A 20,876-nucleotide genomic window follows, 5' to 3' on the forward strand; every position below is an offset into this window, starting at 1 on the left:
CAGGGACTGGTGTCGTAGGCTGGGTCCACAGCACAGACAGGCCTGAGGCAGGGATTCGAGTACAAGGGATTTACTGTGGGAGGAACCTGCACAAGAGTGAAAAAAGGAAGAAAGATAAAGGGTAAAATTCTGCGAGGATATGGTTTCAGGCAAAGTCTGGTCTCGCTCTGATCATACTGGAGCTCAAGACGGGGACTGAGGAAGTGATTTGCCCTGGTTAGCTGGAAATTAGCCACTGCTCCTCCCAGCTTTGCAGCCTAGTTTGCAATGCATTATTCAGCCGGGTTCTATCCTTGCTTTGACTGACAAACTGCAGGTAATAACACCTGCCTCTCCTGTGTCCAACATGCCTGGGTTAACCCGAGTAATCCCTATACCATTTCTTGTCACCCCGTGTCCTGTGTATTCCAGAAGCTTGTGTCCTCTTGGGACAAATGTAAAGCAAAATGCAAACCCAGGAAAGGAGATCCTCATAATAAGTTGCTTCAAATCTGGCCAAACGTACGTGATTTGCTCTATTTGAAGTCAATGCTTTCAATTCCATCTTACGGTGTATATGAGAACAATTTCCTGTTAATCGGCATGGCTATTTCAGTTCTTGGTTTTAGTACAAATAACCAGGGACACAGTCTTCAACTGAATGCACTCAAGAGATAAATTGTTGCACCATCCTAGAATTGTTCACTGTGCCACAGTGCTTGTCCCACCCTGAGACGACGGAGTGGGCCTGCCATGGGGAGAAGGGATCACTCCCAGGTACCTCGTGGTGAGGCAGTTCTGGGTGCCAGAGCATCATCCTCCAAGTGGGTTGTAGGAATAAGTGATGCCAGCAGCTGTGGCAGGTCTATGCTGACCCAGGAGGTGTCTCGGAGGCCTAAATGGGACCCCAGTACCAGCTGTCTCAAAAAAGGAAATTAGTCCCCCTTTGCTCAGGTAATGTCCCTAGTGCATGCACACTCACGTGTGCACACACACACACTTTTAAGTTTTGTTTTGAAACTGGCTCTAAAATGCTAAATTGTCCAGGATGAGCAAAAACTTTTGATCTTCCTGCCTCAGCCTCCCAGAATGCTGAGATTACAGGCATATATCACCTTGCCAGGCTCTCCAGCAAGCTCAAAGGCCGAGGAAGTGAAGGGGTGGGGATGGAGGGTGGCAGGTGGCCTGTGCATCTGGAGCTTTGATTATATTGAGCAAATTAGTAATCACATTGCAGACAGCGAGACCTGGTTTTCTCATCATGGACAGAAATTACAAACACGGAAACTGGGAAGGTTAGAAACAACTCTAAGAATACAAAGTATTGTGCTGGATGTGATGCTGCATGCCTGTAATTTTAGCAACTGGGAGGCTGAGGCAGGAAGATCGCCATAAGTGCAAGGCCAGCCTGAGTTACAAAGTGAGTTCACAACTAGCCTGAACTGCATAGTGAAACACTGTCTCAAAAAAAAAAAAAAAAAAAAGACATTAAAGTGTCAGTGTTGATTCATGTTTTTAAAATCAATGTACACAAGGGGGCTGGGGATTTAGCTCAGCGGCATAAGCACCTGCCTTGCAAGCAGGCGGTCGTGAGTTGGATCCCCAGTACCGATAAAAAAATCAATATACACAAAGAGATATTGCAATAGATAGAGATAATATGACATATACGAGGAGGGAGAGAAACCAGGGGTTGTAGTGCATGTCTGTATTCCCAGCACTCTGGGAGGATGAGACCAGAGGATTGCAAGTCTGACCACAGTGTGCTAAGCAATTTAGCAACATAGTGAAGCCCCGTCTGCAAAAAAGAAAAAAAATAGAGAGAGGGTAGATAGACAGATGACAGATAAGCTATAGCTAGGTGGCAGGTAGACAAACAGGTGACAGACAAATAACTGTGTCACCGGATGCTGGATGGACACTGAGCTCTCTCCCAGCTGTGTCCACCGAGAGCATCAAGAGGTCTTGACGCTCCTGGAGCACGTGGAACATGGATTGTGGTTTCTGAGCACCGCGCTCCACCGGAGGGAAGGAAAAGTGACCGACTCCAAGTGATGTGACGGTGGCACATCAGCAAGGCAACAGGAGTCACCGACCAGACTGGGGACAGTCTGAGGCTCCAAACCCTAATGGGTACACCTCACTGCATAAAGGAGGAATCTACAAATCCATACTGAGCAAATGAACCCATAAATGGACAAAAGGGAGGAGGAAAACCTCTTCCTTACCATAGAATGTTAAGTAATAAACATAAAAGAAATGATAGAAGTTGACGGATTGATTTTTTGTAGTGTACAGTTCAGGCTGGCCTTGAACTTACTCTATAGCCCAGGAGACCCTCAAACTCATAGAGATCCTTCTGCCTCAGCCTCCTGAGTGCTGGGATTACAGGCATGCGCCCACTTTTTTTTTCAGTGCTGTGGTCTAGGATTAAGTTCAGGTCCTTGTATTTGCTAGGCAAGTACTCTGACACTGAGCTACATTCAGAAAATTTTAAATACTGCTTATTACCGTCATAGTGGCAGTTGATTTGGGCAGAAATAGCCAAGGCTAAAGCTAGGTAGCAGTTCCACAGGGTGGCAGTTCTGTAGGGAACAGGATATTGGCATTTTCTCTAAATTGTTCCTCACAAAGTACCTGTGAAACACAAGTGGGAAAAATCATACTGTAGGGTGGAGGAATGTGTCAGACACCAACTTGAAGTGATGAAGATGCACGTCCCTAAGAGGAGGACAGGATGACATCACCTGCCTCTGATGTTTGCTCTCGGAAGACCTGAGCATCATCTCTCTGTGATGTTCCTGCCAAGACAACACGGCCAAATGTCAAAGGACCCAGGACAAGAGCATCCGGCAGAAAAAGAGGCCGGTGCTCTGCAAGCCTATTTAAGAACACGAGGGCAAGGGAACGTTGTAGATGGGAGCTGCCCATAATGCCAGGACTCTGTTTCCTCCTAACTCACTGGCTGGAGATAGAGCTCAATCAAAGCAGTTATGAAATCTGAGAATACTTGGGGAGTCAGTTAACAATGCAGGTGTCAGGACCCCAACCCTGTGAGTCTGTTTCTAAAGAGCAAGGATTAGTGTCTTTAGCCACCATCCCAGGAAATTCCAGTGCAGGTAATCCAGCAGTCACTCTGGGAGGAATGTTGTCTTAGAAATTCAGGAACCTGTAGCATCTTCCCACCGGTCCTGACCCTCACCCCATCTGTCTTTTTGTCTACCCAGGGTGACGCTGTATGCCGAGTTTCTTCCCATGAAAGCCAGAGCCAAGTGTATTTTGCTGATTGAGGTACGGAGGGGGGCGGCTGGTGGTCTCTGGAGAATGCTGACGCTCTGCAGACCCCAGATGTCCTGAGCTACTGGACAGGGAAAAGGGAGTTGAAGAGGAAAAATAACAGATTCAGTTCACAAAGACTTAAATGGATCAGTTATGTAAATCCAGACCTGGCTGTTTTGCAATATGGAAAAATTCTTAAACTGACAAGAAAATCCGACCAGTCATCCCTTTTAAAACATGGTAGCAGGCAGATAGAAATGACTTTTAGCTAAGAGTTGGTGTTGATTGATGCAGCTTGGATGGATCCAACTCCTACCCCCTACAAATACGATAACCCTCTATTTCTGTTTTTACCCAATGGCCCAGATCTTGTGAGCAATCCCCTCTTTTGCTCACTTCCATACCCTGCGGGCTGCCTTAAAGCCCTTGTAGTCCAGCCACTCCCTCTGAACCCTCCTTCTGATAGGGACTTGTGGCCCATGTTCCAGCCATAATCTGAGAGATCATGAGGCAAATACATTGCTGCCACATAGACCTCCCTGCAGCTACCCAATGGGCTCTCCAGGAAGCTGCCCACTGGATCCCCTCCTTGCAGGGACAGAATGGTTTGTTTGCCTCTGCTGGCCACTGATGCCCACAGTATTGACTATGCCGTCATTAGACCGCCTTAGTGTCACTGTGACTGCATGGAAAACATTGATCACATTGATTCCCAACCCAACCCAACCATCCTGACAGCGTCCACTTCTGTCCAGTTAGGGTGACAGTCAGCCTGTCTGCACTTTTGTGCCAGAGTCAGCTGCTTTAAATATTAAAGTGCATCTGGGCCAGCTGATCCTCAGCCCTGACTGTGCTTTGTCATCTAACACCCTCTTGTCTCCTAGGACCCCTCAGAGATTCCCATGATCCAGCGATTAAAGAGTTCATTCCTGGTCCAGTTTGGGCACATAACTAAAGACTAATAGCTAATGACATTTTGATTGTCAGCAACAGAAACAGAGTGTGGATCCTTTTAAACAAAGGGGATTTAGGAAGTTTTTAAGACTCCAGAATTTATGGTAGGGACTGGTTTGAAATGGACAATTGTTGTAGAATGAGGGTCCAGCCAGAAACAGCATACTCAGATTAGGACCATTTGAGGAGGGCTCAACAAGGCACTATTTTTACAGACTCTGCAGGGGTTTCCTTTCCAGGCCTGAAGGGGCGAAGGGATTGAATAATCAGCAGCCCAAAGAGTTGTATGATGAAGGCTTCTGGAGAGGAGATGTGACCCATGAGCTCCCTGTGGGTGACAGCCAGGGGAATAAATGCCCCAAATGTCTCCCCTTTCTCTACCTCTCATCTCCTGCTGGGCTCCCTGTTGGCTGCACCCAGTGAGAAGCCAGAGTACAGGGAGCTCATGGGATCCATGCAAAGTTCTGGATGGATAGGATCCAAAAAAGGCAGAGGACTGCAAGTTTGAGTCTCCCTGGGCAACCTAAGGACTTACCAAGACCTTCTCTCAAAAAAATAAAAAGTAAAGAGATGTAGTACAGTGCAAAGGCCCTGGGTTCAATCCCTAGTACTACAAAAGAAATTATACAGTGTGGACAGGCCTCTAGGACACCCGTATATGTGACACTGTGCAGATGGTCTCTCAAACACCATGCAGGTATATAATGCGCACTATCCTTCAGGAGGGGCCTCCTGCAGCCCAGCTATGTGGACCATGGGAAAAGGGTGGCTCTTATGACCTTCCTGACCCCTTCCCCCCACTGAGACTCTTGTCCTCAATAACCCTGTGATCGCTCACGGTGTGGACCGCCCTACTCCACCTCTGACCCTGATTCTCCCGTGCCAGGTCTTCTGGGCCATCGGGACAGTGTTCGAGGTCATCCTGGCCGTGTTCGTGATGCCCAGCCTGGGCTGGCGCTGGCTGCTCATCCTCTCGGCTGTCCCGCTCCTCCTCTTTGCTGTCCTGTGTTTCGTAGGTATCTTTTAAGGGACCTCCTTGCCTGCCTGGCACTTCCCTCTCCTCTGCGTTTTGATGGTTAGAAATTATTGTAATCTCTACACAGCCTTTTGAGTTGTGTTTTTGTTTGTTTGTTTTTAAATCAGCAAACAAGGCAAGGGAATGGGGACCATGTAGTGCTAATGTAAGATGTTAGCATCCCTGTGGACAGGTATTTCTGGGGTGTTCTCTAAAGACAGGGGCCAGAATGGGGGATACACTGGCCCAGCACTGAAAAATCTACACTTTAAGTGAATTATTGAGTTCACTGTGACTCATAAGTTACAAGTGACAGACCTAACTCAAAGGGGCTTAAGTGAAACAGAGGGATAGATACATGACAGAGGATTAAATAGTGTCCAGGAGTTCCAAAGATCTCTCCATCTCCGCTCTACATCAACCATACCCACCATTGAGATCATTCCACATGTGCATCATTTCATGTGCAGGACACTTACATGAAACATTCTCCAGCCAGTGGGGCCTCTGATTCAGCCTGGAAATGGATAGTTCCATGTATGGTAAATACTACATTTCCCGACGGCCACAACAAGAATTAATCATTACTGAGCTTAACTGTGTGACAGTCTCTGTGAGAGGCTCTTCACACACGTGATTATGTTTATTCCTCCCAATAACCATAAGGTGTAGGACTCTGGTGAACCCCTGTATTACTTAGGATAATATCAGTTCCTATAACAAAACGAAGCCCACAAACTCAGTAGCTTAATACAACAGGAGTCTGTTTCTCACTGTAGTAGTTGAGAGTGAGAATTCTGATTGACGAGTGAGATTCTGAGCCCAGGTTTTCTTTCCAGCTTGTGGCTTTGCCATTCTCCAGGGCTTTGGAATCTTTCACATGCAGCTAACAGGGATGGGAAATAAGGACTGCACCATCCATTTCTTAAATATGTTTGCCAAAGATAGTCTGATATCATCCTATTGGTGAGAGCAAGTCACATGGTGTCACTTAACTGCAAGGGAAGCTGGGAAATGTAGTGCATTGCTTGGCAGCCATGTTCAAGGACAGCTCTATACTATGGTAAGGAAAGCTTGAACTTTGGAGGACATTAGCAATCTTTGCTACATCCCTCTTTCACTGATGAAGAAACTGAGGCCAAAAGGGGCTGCTTGACTGATCCAAGGGAACACACCAAATAAACACCAGAACTCTAAATTGAACCAGATCTTCCCACTCCCAGTCTCATTACATCTGCTGTTTCGTAGATCACTGTTGCTTCCTTTTACAGAAATGTATGTATCTCATCACCTGGAGGTGGGACTCCATCAGGCTTAAACTTTCTGACTTCTTTCTCTCAGACTGAGTTTGCCAGACAGTACTGAATACAGGTGAGGCAGAGTTTCTAGAAAGCTGGGGGCGACATTTTTAATGGTTGTCACAGTTTAATTCAGCCCTTCCTGGAACTCTGAAAGCAGCACCAAATAATAGAAGCAGACGACAATAAAGAATTGGCTCCTACCAGGCACTGTGCAAAGCACTCTGCCTGATTTATCCCACTTAATGCTCTCAGCACCCTAAGAGGTAGGCTGTACCATTACCCCTGTATCCTGGGTTAGGAAACGGAGGAACAGAGAGGCCTGTGCTTTGCACAGGGTGACACAACCATGTAACAGATGGCAAAGCCAGGATGTGAAGCCAGCTTGCTGGTTCCAGAGCCCCTACCTTTAAAGACCCCACACAGAAATGGGAGTGTATGACTGGGGCTGAATGGTCTGTTCCATGCTAACCAACCACGCCTGGCTCTCCTGTGCCCCCAGTGGTTGCCAGAGAGTGCAAGGTACGATGTGCTGTCCGGGAACCAAGAAAAGGCGATTGCCACCTTAAAGAGGATAGCGACAGAAAATGGAGCCCCCATGCCACTCGGGAAGCTCATCATCTCCAGACAGGTCAGTGCCTGCACCTGCTGCCCGGCGTGTGTGTCTGTGTACATGCAGGGGACCGTGTGCGCTTGGCATGAGAACATGCATGAGTGAGCATGTGTCCCCAGGGTGGGAGTTGAATGCACACACATGCACTTGTACACACATGGTGTGCGTGGGGTGTAATGGCCACTTAGATTCAAAGGTTCAGGTTCCTTTGCTCACCACTGGCCAAATCAAGGGAATCCACTTATCTTGATCAACAAGAAAAAAGACTTATTCAAATGTAGCTCAGAGGAGATGGAAGGGCCCATTTGCCAAATATCTCACTGTGGCCAGCGTGTTGGGTCTTTTATAGCAAAGAACAGGACAGAATACAGTGAGAAAACACACAAGTTCAGGCTTTTCCTGGACACCCTGCCTCTCTGTCCCTTGCCTAAGGAAATGACACTGGATTTGACCTCCTGATGCCAGCACCCAAATATTCTGTCCATTCCTCTGGGCTGAGGAGAGGCAGGGGTGGTACTTTATGCTCTAGGCTTGAAAAAGTTTAAGGAAGCCATTTGGCTCCAAAGGGGAAAAAAAAGTCCCACTTGCCCATGCTGGTTGCAGAAATGAGGTAGGCAGGACCTGCGAGGAGAATTTGGCAGCTCCATTCCGTATTTCCACTGCCAAGCTCTAAAAGTTAGCTGGAGAACTTAGCCAGCCAGCAGAGGAACGTTATGTTTGCGGATCGCTCCTGGAATGGCTTCTTCTGTTTGGTTTTGTCTTTCGGCACTGATGAATTCTGATTAGCAGCTGTGATTGGTGGGCAAGAGCTGTCCATAAGGAGTATATTAAAGGGCGAAGTGCCTCCGTGGTAGGATGAGTGCTTAGCCTTTGCAAAGGCCCGGGTCTGATACCTAGCATAAATAAATGAATGAATAATAGGGGAGATGAGGCTGACACCTGTGCGCCTAGGGTCAAATTACCCTTTGCAGGCGTCCTTGCCAGGTGCTGCGATACTTCCCTGGTAAGACCATCAGGAAACTCGCCACGAGCATCTGTCAGCACTGACACTGCCCACAAAGGAAGAAAGAACACAGATGTAAGGCTGCAGCCTCTGCCCTTAAGAACCACCTAACCTGCCAGGTGGGGTTGGGCACACCTGTCATTCCATCACTGTGGGAGGCTGAGGCAGGAGGACTCCCAAGTCCAAGTCCAACCAGGGCAACTAAGCAAGACCTTATTTCAAACTTAAAAATAAAAAAGGGCTGAGAGTGCTGCTCACTGTGAAGGCTCAGAGTTTAATTCCTAGTACTACAAAAAATGAAAATAAAAAAGAATCATCAAGGCAGATGGGAGAAATGTGGCAAACATCCAAACAGACAGCTTCTAAATTAAATTTTAGTTGTTTCTGTATTATGTCAGAATAACTGAATGGAATTTCATCAGCCTGGGAGAAGGTGTTTGGCATGGTCCCACAACACAGAGGACACGAGACCTACCGCAGATCTACTTTAGAAGCTACAGGGGTGGGACGGGGGATATCCCATCCCTGCACGAAGACGCTTGTGTGGAGAAAGCACGTGATGATGTGGGTCCCAAGGTGAAAATTCTAGGGATGGATGCTCCCCCATTGTGGGTGGCACTGCGTGTCCTGGACTCTGTGTGTTCTGGGGCACCTCACATCAGGGTTCCACGTATGTGACAGGGATCATGATTCCGTGGTGGCAGCAGGAAATTGGAAGGGACAAAACACACTGGCACGGCAGCCAGGACCAGCCAGGCCCACGGCAACAAAGCTCACTCCACCTCTGGCTGTCCACGCAGCCTCCCAGGAGGGGGACAAACCAGAAAGGATGGCTCTCTAGACAGATGCCAATTCTCCAAAAGCCAGTTCTCCCCAATAAACTTGCTAAATGTGTAAACTGGGTGTGGTGGTGCATGCCTGTAATCTCAGCACTTGGAAGGCTGAGGCAGGAGGATCACTGCAAATTTGAGATCAGCCTGGGTTTTGAAATGAGCTCAAGGACAGCCTGAACTGCATAGTAAGTGTCTCAAAAAGACAAAATAAATAAGTTAATTAAACTATAAACTCATGGGGGAGCTAATCCCCTGATGAGTATCACGCACCTGTAATGCACTCACTTGCCAAAGCCCCTGAGCGCTCTGGGGGCTCTGGGGGCTCATTCATAGCAGGGATCAAAAGATGGTTGGAGTAGGGGAATGAAAGAAAAAGAGATTGAAAAAAGGGATTAAAATATATTACATATATGTAATAATTCTCCACAAGAATGTAAACATGTACTACAAACCTATACTAATAAAAATAATTTTAAAATAATATGTTACACAGATGCTATTATTCATGAAATTAATATCATAAACAAACAAAGACCCATGTAGCCTGGATTTTTTCTCTTTAGACATGATCTTCCTAAGTAGCCCAGGCTGGTTTTAAGTTCACTTTGTAGCCCAGGCTGGCATTGAACTCATGGCAATTGTCCTGTCTCAGCCGCTTGAGTACCGGGATTACAGGTGAGCCACCACGCCTGTATAGCTGTATAAACAACCTGTAACCTTTCTCACACCCTTAGGATTTTTTTTCTTATTGTGCACCAGCTACTATGTTAAGTGTTTTATTTTATTTTTAAAATCCATTTTATTTCAAAGGAAAAAAAGAAAAGTAAAACAAAATTTCAAAACACATCAATAGGGGTGGCAATAATAGTACATACATTGCATCATCCCCAAATCATTCACCCGGAGCACAAGACATCTGCATTCAGTTGTCTGAACAGTATCAGCACAAATCTTGCTCCTCAGTGAACTCAGAGAAATCAGTAGTATAACTATCTTAATTATCTTTTTAATATACACATATGTATATGTATACATATGTGTTTCTTATACATATGTTGTTTCTTTCAGCTTCTCACACTACTGTGAGACAATACAATGCTTTAAAATGTGTGTCTATTTCTTTCCCTTGAGTTTATCCTTTATAGCTGAGTAGTATTCCATTGCATAAAATACCATTTTTAAAATTCATTCATCAGTTGATGGGTATTTGGGTTGTTTCCAAGATTTAGCTACTACAAAATGTACTGCTATAAACATAGGTGCACATGTATTGCTGTGGTATGATGTTTTTAATTCTTCTAGGAAAATACCCAGAAGGGGAACAACTGAATCAAATAGGACATCTAGTCCTAGTTTTCCGAGGAATCTCCACACTGATTTCCACAGTGGTTGCACCAGTCTGCACTCCCACCAATAGTGGAGAAGGGTTCCTCTTCCCCACAGCCCCTCCAGTGTTTGTTATTGGTTGATTGCTTGAAAATAGCCATTCTTCCCAGGGGAAGGGGGGATGGAATCTCAGCATTGTTTTCATTTGCATCTCTCAAATGACCAGTGATGTTGAACATTTTTTCACATATTTATTTGCTGTTTGTATTTCTTCATCTGAGAAATACGTATTATCTCAGATACCCATTTTTGGACTGGGTCTTTAAATCTGGGAGGACTGATTTTTTTGAGTTCTTTGTATGTTCTCAGTAGTAATCCTTTGTCCAAGGTACAGCTGGAAAACATTTTTTCCCACATTGTGGGCTGTCTCTTCACTGTTGCTGGTTTCCCTTGCTGTGCAAAAGCTTTTCAATAGGGTGAGATCCCAGTTGTTGATTCTTTGTGACAGTTCCTGTGCAACTAGAGTTTTGTTCATAAAGTCTTTGCCTACACCAGTGTCATCAAGAGTTTGACCCACTCTGTCTTCCAGCAGATTTATTGTTTCTGTTTTAATATTAAGATCTTTGATCCATTCTGATTTAGATTAGTACATGGTGAAAGATATGGGTCTAGTTTTAATCTTCAGCACGTGCATAGCCAGCTTCTCCAGCACCAGTTATTAAAGAGGCTGTCTTTCTTCCAGTGAATGTGTTTCTTTGTCAAAGATAAGGTGGCTTAGTGTGCCTGGCGCTGTTTCTGCATCTTCTAATCTGTTCCATCGATCTTTAGGTCTGTTTTGAAATCCCATCCCCCCCGTCCCCCAGTATGACACTGTTTTTATCACAGTAGCTTTATTGTATAATTTCAAGTCAGGGATTGTGATGTACCCTCTCTCTGTCTTTGTTGCCCAGGATTTCCTTTGCCATTCTAGGTCTCTTCTGGTTCCAGATGAATTTTAAGATTGTTTTCTCTAATTCTGTGAGATATGCTATTGGAATTTTGATTGGGATTGCCCTGAATCTGTATAACAGTTTTGGAAGCATGGCCATTTTCATTATATTAGTTCTTCCTACCCCAGAGCACAGGATATCTCTCCATTTTCTAATATTCTTTTCAATCTCCTTTTTCAGAGCACTGTGGCTTTCAATGTAGAGGTCTTTTACATCCTTCATTAGAATGATTCCTAGGTATTTTTTAAAAATTCTTAGCATTTTGATAGCAAACCTTTCTCAAACCACAGCTAGGAAAAATATGTCCATTATACATAAAATATATCTATAGTTGTAGAATATACTTTAAGAAGAACATCATAAAGCAAACATTTGCTATTCTTTTCTTAGATTTGATAATTTTTTAATAAATGCTAAATTACATAAAATTGGCAAAAAACTATTTAGCTAAATCAATCACATTGGCCTGTAGTGAGCTGGCTTTTTCGTACATTAATTGTTGTTACTTTGACCTGGCTTGAGGGAGTCTGTGTGTGCACGTGCATGCGTGCGCATGTGTGTGTGTGTTTGTGTGTGTGTGTGTGTGTGTGTGTGTGTGTGTGTGTAGAGGTTGTGCACTGCTGATGCTGGTTTCCCTGGGTCCCTGGGTTCCAGGCAGCCTCGAGGGGCCAGGCCTGAGGGCTCTGCCTCCCAGCTCTCAGGTTCCAAGTCTCCATGCTGTGGACCTTCGGTGCTCCTGGCTCCTCAGAGCCCCAGGGAAGTAGGTACCAATCTCGGGCCACCAGCCTGTGTCCCACAGGTCTGGACAGAAGAGAATAACTGGCCTGTTCTTGTCTTGATGCAGGAAGACCGAGGCAAAATGCGGGACCTTTTCACACCCCATTTCAGATGGACAACGCTGCTGCTGTGGTTTATATGGTAAGAGGAGGGTGTCATAATTTTCACCCATTTTATGTGGCCTTTGGTTTTGAAGCAATGCCCAGAAAACTTTTTGATCTAAGGCATCATTTATAAATTTTGGTAGTTCGAGCCTTACCATCCTGATTTCTGCTTTCTCCAGGTTATTACTTGTGCTGTTATCAGCTAGCTACTCATTAATTTGTTTTTGCTTTTGTTTTTCTATTTTTGAGGCAGGCTGTCTTTGACTTCAACCCACAATTGTAGCCCAGGCTGGCCTTGAACTCGAGGCAATCCTCCTGCCTCAGCCTCCTGAATGCTGAGATTACAGGCATGCACCCCGGTGCCCAGCTTCATTTCCATGCACTTTTTACTCAAATAAATTCTTTTGTTGTTGTTGTTGTTGAGGTTGTTGTTGGCTTTTTGAGATAGAGTCTTGATACATAATTCAAACTGGCCTTGAACTCACTATATAATCCAGGCTGTCCTTGAATTTTTTTGCCGATCCTCCTACCTCAGTCACCTGAGTGCTGGAATTACAGGTGTGCACCGCCATGCCCAGCTCCAGAGATATATCTTTCAAAAGGAAATGTTGGCTGAATGAGGTGATACATACCCATAATCCCAGCATCTAGGAGGCCAAGGCAAGAGGATCTCAAATTTGAGACCACCCAGAATACATAGCAAGAAATTTTGAAATACAAAAATATAGTTGAGTGTGGTGGTGTATGCATGTAACACCAGCATTTGAGAGGCTGAAGCAGAAAGATTGCCATGAGTTCAAAGCCAGTGTGGGCTCCATAGTAAGTTCAAGGCCAGCCTGAATTACATAGCAAGACCATGACTTAAAAACAAACAAACATACATACATGGAAATTCTATATCTCCTCTCTAAAAGAAAACACGTTGATTATAGGCTAGAGATAGAAATTGTTCTTGTAAATAGAATAAAAGATAATTATAAGGATGGGTGGTTTTCCAAAGCAATGAGCCTGTGTTTAAGAGACAGACTTGCAGGATGGGGAGGTATTCAGGATTCCATAGCACTCAAATGAAACAAAGTTATAATCAAAAGAACTTAAAAGAAACCTAAAAGGAAATTTTTTAATAACAAGAGTTAATATTTATGTTGTATGAGTACCTTCCTCTCTTCCCACATGGCTTTGGGTACCTTACGTGGCACATGGCCTGTAGTCTGAGAACCAGGATCTAGTCAGTGTGGCTGTTCTTGAAACTTCTGGTTCTGACTCTGTTTAGTTTTTCTTAAACAACAGCCACAGGAGGGAACTGATGGGGAAAGCAATTATCTTAAGCTTCAGAGCAAATCAAGTTTCACCCATTCTTTCAATTCACTTTCTGCCAAATCATCTATGTTAGCAGTAACGCTGTGCAAAATTGGCTTGGGCTTAAAGCTTTGTATTCCTTTTTTTAACCAGTTCTCAGTTTTCCTATTCACCTTTGAGCAGAGGTGCTAATTAGCAGGGGAGTCTCCCCAAGTGGTTGATTACTGGGAAGAGTGGAAAACCTTTGATAATATATAGAACTGAGCTCCCGCATTCCCAAGAGCTGAATCACTCACCAAGCATTTATTAAACACCTGCTGTGGCCTAGTACAAATGTGGAGTCTGCAGGATTCTTAAGGAGGGGGTTGGTCGGCGCTGAGAGCACCTAGCTTCCAGCTGTATGTAACTCACTCCGCCCACACTCTACAAATCCTGAAGCAGTGAATGAGAGACTAATATTAGTGCACTATCAAAGTCACTGAATTTGCTAGCATAAACTGGGCATGGTGACACACTCCTGTAATGCTAGCACTCCAGGAGGCAGGAGCAGGAAGCTCGAAAGTTCAAACCCAGCCTAAGCAATTTAATGACTTAGGGAGATCTTGCCTCTAAAAGGGGGAAGTACACTAGCTATGTTGGCACATGCCTGTAATCCCAGCCCCTGGGGGAATCCCAAATTTGAGACCAGCCTGGGTTACACAGTGAGTTCAAGGCCAGCCTGAACTACATAGTGAGACCCTGTCTCACAAAAAAGAAAGAAAAAAATTTTTTTAAGTGGGGGCGCATGCTGTAGATATAGCTCAGTGCAAAGGCATCTCAGTTCAATTTCCAGTACCACAAAACGTACATAGAATAAAAATTTGAGTCAGGGATGTAGCTCAGCAGCACAGTGCCAACCTGGCAAGTGTGAGGTCCTGAGTTTAATTCTGATACCAAAGACAAAAAGAAATTTAAAAATTTGCTAGCTAAAGCTGTAACCCAGTGAAACTAAAATTTGGCTTTTGATTATAACTGTTCTACTGGATGCAAATGTTCTGGTCTTCTGAATTTGAATATCCTATTTTGGGGATCAGGCAGAAATTAATAATCATCTGGCCATTGATGGGGCCCAAAGAGGAGAAAAGAACCTCAATGGAGTGTAGGTGTGTTCTTGATGAGTTGTTGCAGAAAAGCACTTTAGGAGGTAACACTGAGACTCACAGGCTAATTTATTAGGCAGAGTCAGTAAGGGAAGACAGGTTAGGGACTTACTTCCATGTGAGTAAGGAGGGGCAGAGCTGCACCGAGAGGATCAGACTGGCCCACTAACAAAGGCCAGGTTTAGAGGGCTCTGTGGATGAGGGCCTGGTTGACCCTTATCTCAGAGCACTGGAGGAGCCTCATTTGTTAACCCAGTCCCCAGGACACAGCTGCCTCTGCTCGGGATGGTCCCACTTCTGTGGGGGCTCTGCTGGGATCCAAGGCGGCTGCAGGTTTAGAGCAAAGACTGGAGATTAAGAGACAGATCCAAAGTGAAAATCAAGTTTAGTTCTTTTTCTTACCCACTGAGTGTCTGTAGGTCCACATGAAGAATCGCTGAGGTTTGTTTCAAATTTATTTATTTTAGCAATAGTGACTTTCAAGTCCCTGCCTGCACCAAGAGAAAACATCAATCAAGTTTGTAACATATAACAGAGTAAGGGCTCAGGAGTTTGTCCTCTGTTTCTATGGTGATTTCTGTGTCAATTCACCTCTGAAATTCTAAAATCTTATTCATATTTACCAAATTGGACAAGCCCTGATAGGTGTCACTGGGGCTGTTTTCTTTCAATTTTTGACTCCCGTGAATTGTTTTCCTGTTGTCAGTTGGCTAGATGGCTCCGGGGGAGGGACATCTCTGAGATGTACTGATCGTCTTGATATTTGTGTGCCTCTTGGTGCACAGAATTTAACCCAGGGCCTTTCCCGTGCTGGTCACATGCTCTGCCTCTGGGCTACATTACCAGTCTAATTTTTATTTTGGGAGGAAAGAGGGTGCTGGGGATTGAACACAGGACTTTCACATGAGCTATATTCTCATCCTTTTTCCCATTTTTAAGTTTGAGACAGTAGGCCGGGGGTTTGGCTCAGTGACACCAGCATCTGTCTGGCAAGCATGAGATCCTGAGTTCGATCTCCAGTACCAATAAAAAAAAAAAATTAAGTTGAGACAGTGTCTTGCCAGTGAGCTTAAGGCCAGCCTGAACTACATAGTGAAACCCTGTTTCTAAAAGACCAAAAAAAAAAAAAAAAGATTCCCAGACTGACCTTGAATTTGCAATCTTTCTGCCTCAGCTTCCCAAAAAGCTGGGATTATAGGCATGTGCTACTATGGCTGACTCCCAATCTTGATCTTGCAAAAGACACAGGATCACTTCCTTTTATTACACTGTCAAACTTTGGACCTACCATCTTCCTGCTCGAGGTACTCTATAAAGCCCCCAAAGACCCAGAGTCCAGTCTGCACTGCTGCAGACACGGTCCTTCCCAGGGAGAAGGAAGAGGGGCTTTGCCTTTGTCTGACCGGCTCTTTGCCTTTCCTGCTTGCTCCTCCAGGTTTTCCAATGCATTTTCCTACTATGGGTTAGTTCTTCTCACCACCGAGCTCTTCCAGGCGGGTGACGTCTGCAGCAGTGAGTATCCCCCCAGGTCTCTTTACCAGGTGCTCAAACCCACCCTTGCATAGGTGTGTGCACTTCTAGGCTGGGTTCTGCCCGATGGGCCTGGGGTCCAAGATGACCTGAACGAGCCTGGATGGCCTTCAGGTGATGAGCTGACACAGTCCTGTGTTGGGTTTGACTTCTGAAGCAAGTGCTGTTCAAAGATCAACCAAGGCACACTGAGTCTTTGGTTAAGTGGGAAGAGATTCATGAGCCAGGCAGCACCAGACTGCAGGCGGTTTGGGCTGCATGGCAGCGATGCAAGAGGAAAATGTTCATAAGTGTCAAAAGTGTTCCCATGGGCTGGGGATTTAGCTCAGCGGCATAAGCGACTGCCTTATAAGCAGGCAGTCGTGAGTTTGATCCCCGGTCTGATAAAAGTGAAAAAGAAAAAAAACAAAACAAAAAACGACCAAAGGAGCCAGGCATGGTGGCACAGGCCTGTAATCCCAGCACTCCCAGAGACTGCGGTAAGAGGGTGGTGAGTTCAAGCCCAGCCTGGGTGACTTAGTGAGACTCAATCCCAAATATAAAATAGAAAAGCTGGTGGTGTAGCTTAGTGGGAAGGCCCTGGGCGTCAATTCCTAGTACTGGAAGAAAATAAAAAAGACAAAATGCCAACAAATTTAACTAAAGATCTAATTACTGTCCTGGGGTGTAGCTCAGTGACAGAGCACCTGCTTAGCAGGCTGGAGGTCCCGGGTTCAACCTTCAGCATCACAAAGTCAAAATAAGGATGAAATTGGCTTTTATTAGTGATTCTAGAATAGAGGGGATTTTGTTTTGTAAAATAGATGTTCTGATAAGCCCAGCAGAGGAAGTAGGCTTTATAGGTAGGGAAAAAGAAAAAGCTGAGAAAATCATAAATGGGTAAAAAAAAAGTGGATTGGTCTATTCTTCCTTTTTTTTTTTTTTTTTTTTTTTTTTTGTCTTTCAATACCAGAGATTAACTCTAAGGCAGTAGTGGCGAACTTATAGCACACATGTTATTTGTTTTTCCTTTAAGACAAGAGATGTGAACATGGAGTTGTTTTTACTAAATTAAAACCTCAGTATTCAGGGCTGAGGATTTAGCTCAGCGGCATAAGTGCCTGCCTTGCAAGCAGGCAGTTGTGAGTTCGATCCCTGGTACCGAAAAAAAAGGAAAAAACAAAAAACAAAAAAAAACCCTGAGTATTCAGGGTTAATAGCATGCTGACTCTTTGCAGTAAATAAGTGAGTTTTGGGGTTGGAGTCTGGAGGCTCATCTCTAAAAGGTTTGCCATCCCTGATCTACGGCCTCCCACATGCTAGGTAAGTGCCCCACCACATAGCTACATTTCCTGCCTACAGTCTCAGCCTTTTTATTTTATTTTGAGGCAGTCTTGCTAAGCTCCACAGTCTGGGCACAGACTTGTAATCCTCTTACCTCAGCTTCCAACTAGCTAGGACTGTAGGCGTGTGCCACTGTGACAATGGGTGACGGGGTTCTTAATTTCTTGTGCTTAATTTCTTGTGATAAACAAAGAACTGGACACAGCGTGGGATGGCAGGGAAAACAGCAAAGTTTGAAACAGGCAACAGTATGCTCAGTGAGCAGGCTCACGCTGGTGAAGGAAATAGTCAAGCACTGCAGGTGCTGGGGTTAAGAATTTAAAATGTGCCAGGCCCAGGGCTCCTGTCACTGGGTCTTGCAGAGCACGGCCTACAGTGTGGTTGATAGGCTGCTGAGTCATGTCAGTGGTGGTCTTGAGCTGGTAGATGGGGTCCCACACATAATAAGATAATTTTCCATCTATGGCTCATGTCGTTTTATTACTGGGATCTGGGGTGCTGGGCTCTTTCAGGGACCCCTTCTAGGCTCTTGTTATCCTGAACAAAGAATTGGGCGGGAAATGAGGTGGCAAGGTTTTACATTTATTAAACTATTAAAGGTAAGCAAAGGAGTGTGCTCTGAAAAGTGAAGGCGTACACTCTGCAGAATGAGTGCAGGACAATTAAAGGAGGAAAACGAACACACTGCAGAAGGCAGAGCAGACCACTGAGAAAGCAGAGGCCGTGAGGCCAGTGGTCTGACTTCTATTCCCCGTTCTGGCATCAGATTGAGACCATCCTATCAAAACCTTGCTTGATCTTGCAGAAGAACTGCAGATAGCATCCTCTGATCGTACTAGGTGCAAGGCTCAGAAGCTGTTTTATGCACGGGTCCTGGCTGTCTGTGATTGACACGTCATGCCCACTTGCTCAGCCAGCCGACACTCCTGTCCTACTTTCCCATAATTCACTCTGTTATAACTGGATACAGGAGATGCAGTCTATTTGTATGAACGTTCAGTGAGTTCTGTGTGAAGAAAGCTTATCGCATGACTTGCCAACAGGTCTGGCCCACACCCATCCTGGTTTGGAATTTCAGAATTTTCCAGGGTGGGCTCAGGGATCTTTGTTGTTATTGTTCTGTTTTGTTTTCATTTCTGCCTTAAGGTATAGGCCTTAGGACAAAAGTTGGGGTGTGACCCTAGAGCATTGCCCCGGTTCAGGTGAGCATCAGAAAAAGGTCCAGTCGCCCAGCTGTTTTATATTACCACTGTGCCTGGCCAGACTGGTTTTTTCAAAGTTGTTCTCATTATAGGGTTAAAACAAAGAGGTCTTCGGGTCTTGTTGGCTGTAGTAACCTAAGCCCCTTCTCACTGGTTGCTGTGAATCTCAGGTTTTTGGGACATTGGCCCCTCTCAAAATTCAATTGGGTTATACCACAATGACTGTGTGGTCCTGTCTGCTAGGGTAGTACAGCACACAAGTCCAGACCACCTCCTGTAACCTTTAACAGACAGTACACACAGAAGCAAAGAAACTGACAGAGTAAAGTGAGACGTGGCCCTTCTAGCTGATGGTTTCTGATTGGTTAACTTACTGTTTGCTCGCTGGAAACCTAGTTCCCTGGGACCTATCTTAGTCTAATGGTCTTCCAATTAAAATTTCCAACAGCTGTTAAGTGAAAATTATTAGAGGTCAACATTATCATTGAAATCTCCTGAAGAATCCAGGAAGTACAGCACCCGGCGTTTCATGGTTATGATCCTGTTCAGCAAGGCCAAAAAGATGCTAAGTTTTAGAACCAGATTGGAGCTACCATCCTGACCACACAAAAGAGTCACGCAGGGATCTTTTAAACAATGCCAATGCCATTTAAACAATGCCCACACCAATGTAATCACTAAGGGTAGAGCCCAGGCATTAGTGATTGTTGAAAGCACCTTGGGTGAGTCTATTCTGAAGCTAGAGGTGGGAACCACGGGGTAAAAAAAGAAATGAAAGAACCTCTATATCCAGATGTCTGGGCTTTCAAGTCATTCTGTTTTTAAGATAATAATAGATTCCGAGCCTTGAATTCAGGCTTGGAGACAAAAGAATCAAGTTGTACTGCTTGTCTTGAGGGTTTGCCCAATTCTCTTTTTCATGTTAAACCTTAGTTAATAGTTTTGCTATTGCGACTGAGGATGAGCTCCGTGCTGGAGCTCAGGCTTAGTATGTACAAGGCCTTGCATTTAATCCCTTCCGCCAAAAGAAAGGAGGACATAAAGCCACTTTATTATTATTTTTTCCTCTCTCTTCTCCCAGAAACAATAGCCTGGGCAATTCCTTTTCACTTGCAATTGAGTTCTGCCTTTCCCTTTTAATTTGCAAACGGTGCCCTCTAACCTGTGAATAGATCATCTTTCCCCCTGTAAATTAGATCATCACAAAAAAAAAAAAAAAGAAAGAAAGAAAAAACAACCAGTAAAATTATCTTATTATACGTGGGTCCCATCTACCAGCTCAAGACCAACACTGTAGATTAGTGAATTACACAGATTTCCACCACCAAAAACACATAGGTATCCCCAGTTCCAAACTGTAGTGCGTCTCCTTTCTCTGAGCACACAGTTTGCTCTTGAGTGCCTCTCCCTGACACATCCCGAAAATTCTCTTTTCTCTGGAGTCAGCAAACCTGCAAACCTAGTCTACAAAGAGGTGGGTGAGGTTCCTTATTTCAGTTTTGGGAACCTCTCCTACCTAGCCTGGTAACAAATTGATTCAAGAAGTTTCACTTTTATGGTCACTGTGAGTTTGCAGAGGAACTAGAAGTTGCATGATCCCAGCTCTAGTGAATGAACTAGGTGAGGGGACGTGGTAACGTTTTTAGGAGCCTGTCTTTCTGTTGGGCGGAGCTTAGCAGTGGCATTTGATAGAATTGTGGGGGCGGCAGCTGAAAAGATAAGAAGTATGAAATATAAATGACCTTTATTTTGAGAATGTGGGGAGAGACCCCCACCCGGCCCCTGGGGTGCGGCATCTGCCCCCGGGGTCTGTGATCTCTCCGTGGAACACGTGGAGTAGGGGCATACATGTAGCTTAGGTTAGGGGTGGTGCTGATGGGCATTAGGGATGCACAGGTATCTCATTGGATTCATTTCACGCCAGAGCAAATTCCTAGGGGTGGGGAAGATAGGGATACAGGTAAATTCCTAGGGGTGGGGGAGATGGAGCTCCTTGGTTTCACCTGAGGCTTTACTGGCTACAGTGTCCAGTCTGGGCCCAAACTCTTTCATATCCTATCTTATGATTATTATTATTAGGAAAAAGGGCAGAGATTTCTTTTTTTACTGCTTCCTGCTGGAAGGGGGCACTGTACTGGGGTCTAGGAGAGTCAAAGGGATGACGGTTGATGCCCATGTAGAAGCTGGTGCCAAGAGTTTTAGCCAGGACAACT

At 45.0% G+C, this 20,876-nt stretch overlaps 1 protein-coding gene across 2 annotated transcripts in view; it reads left to right on the forward strand.

The window, feature by feature from the left end:
* The window catches only part of Svop (SV2 related protein), an 82,376-nt gene that overhangs the window by 47,245 nt on the left and 14,255 nt on the right, over nt 1-20,876 (forward strand). For both annotated transcript variants that reach the window (XM_003477944.5, XM_063225800.1), the window contains exons 7-11: nt 3,207-3,270; nt 5,099-5,224; nt 7,028-7,156; nt 12,134-12,207; nt 16,044-16,120. In XM_003477944.5, coding sequence (XP_003477992.2) covers nt 3,207-3,270; nt 5,099-5,224; nt 7,028-7,156; nt 12,134-12,207; nt 16,044-16,120 — 470 coding nt within the window. The remainder of the gene's footprint in view (nt 1-3,206; nt 3,271-5,098; nt 5,225-7,027; nt 7,157-12,133; nt 12,208-16,043; nt 16,121-20,876) is intronic.

Source organism: Cavia porcellus, unplaced genomic scaffold (assembly GCF_034190915.1).
Source record: "Cavia porcellus strain 051 isolate PalLab524CR breed Dunkin Hartley unplaced genomic scaffold, mCavPor4.1 scaffold_16, whole genome shotgun sequence".
In the NCBI taxonomy this organism is placed as follows: Eukaryota; Metazoa; Chordata; class Mammalia; order Rodentia; family Caviidae; genus Cavia; species Cavia porcellus.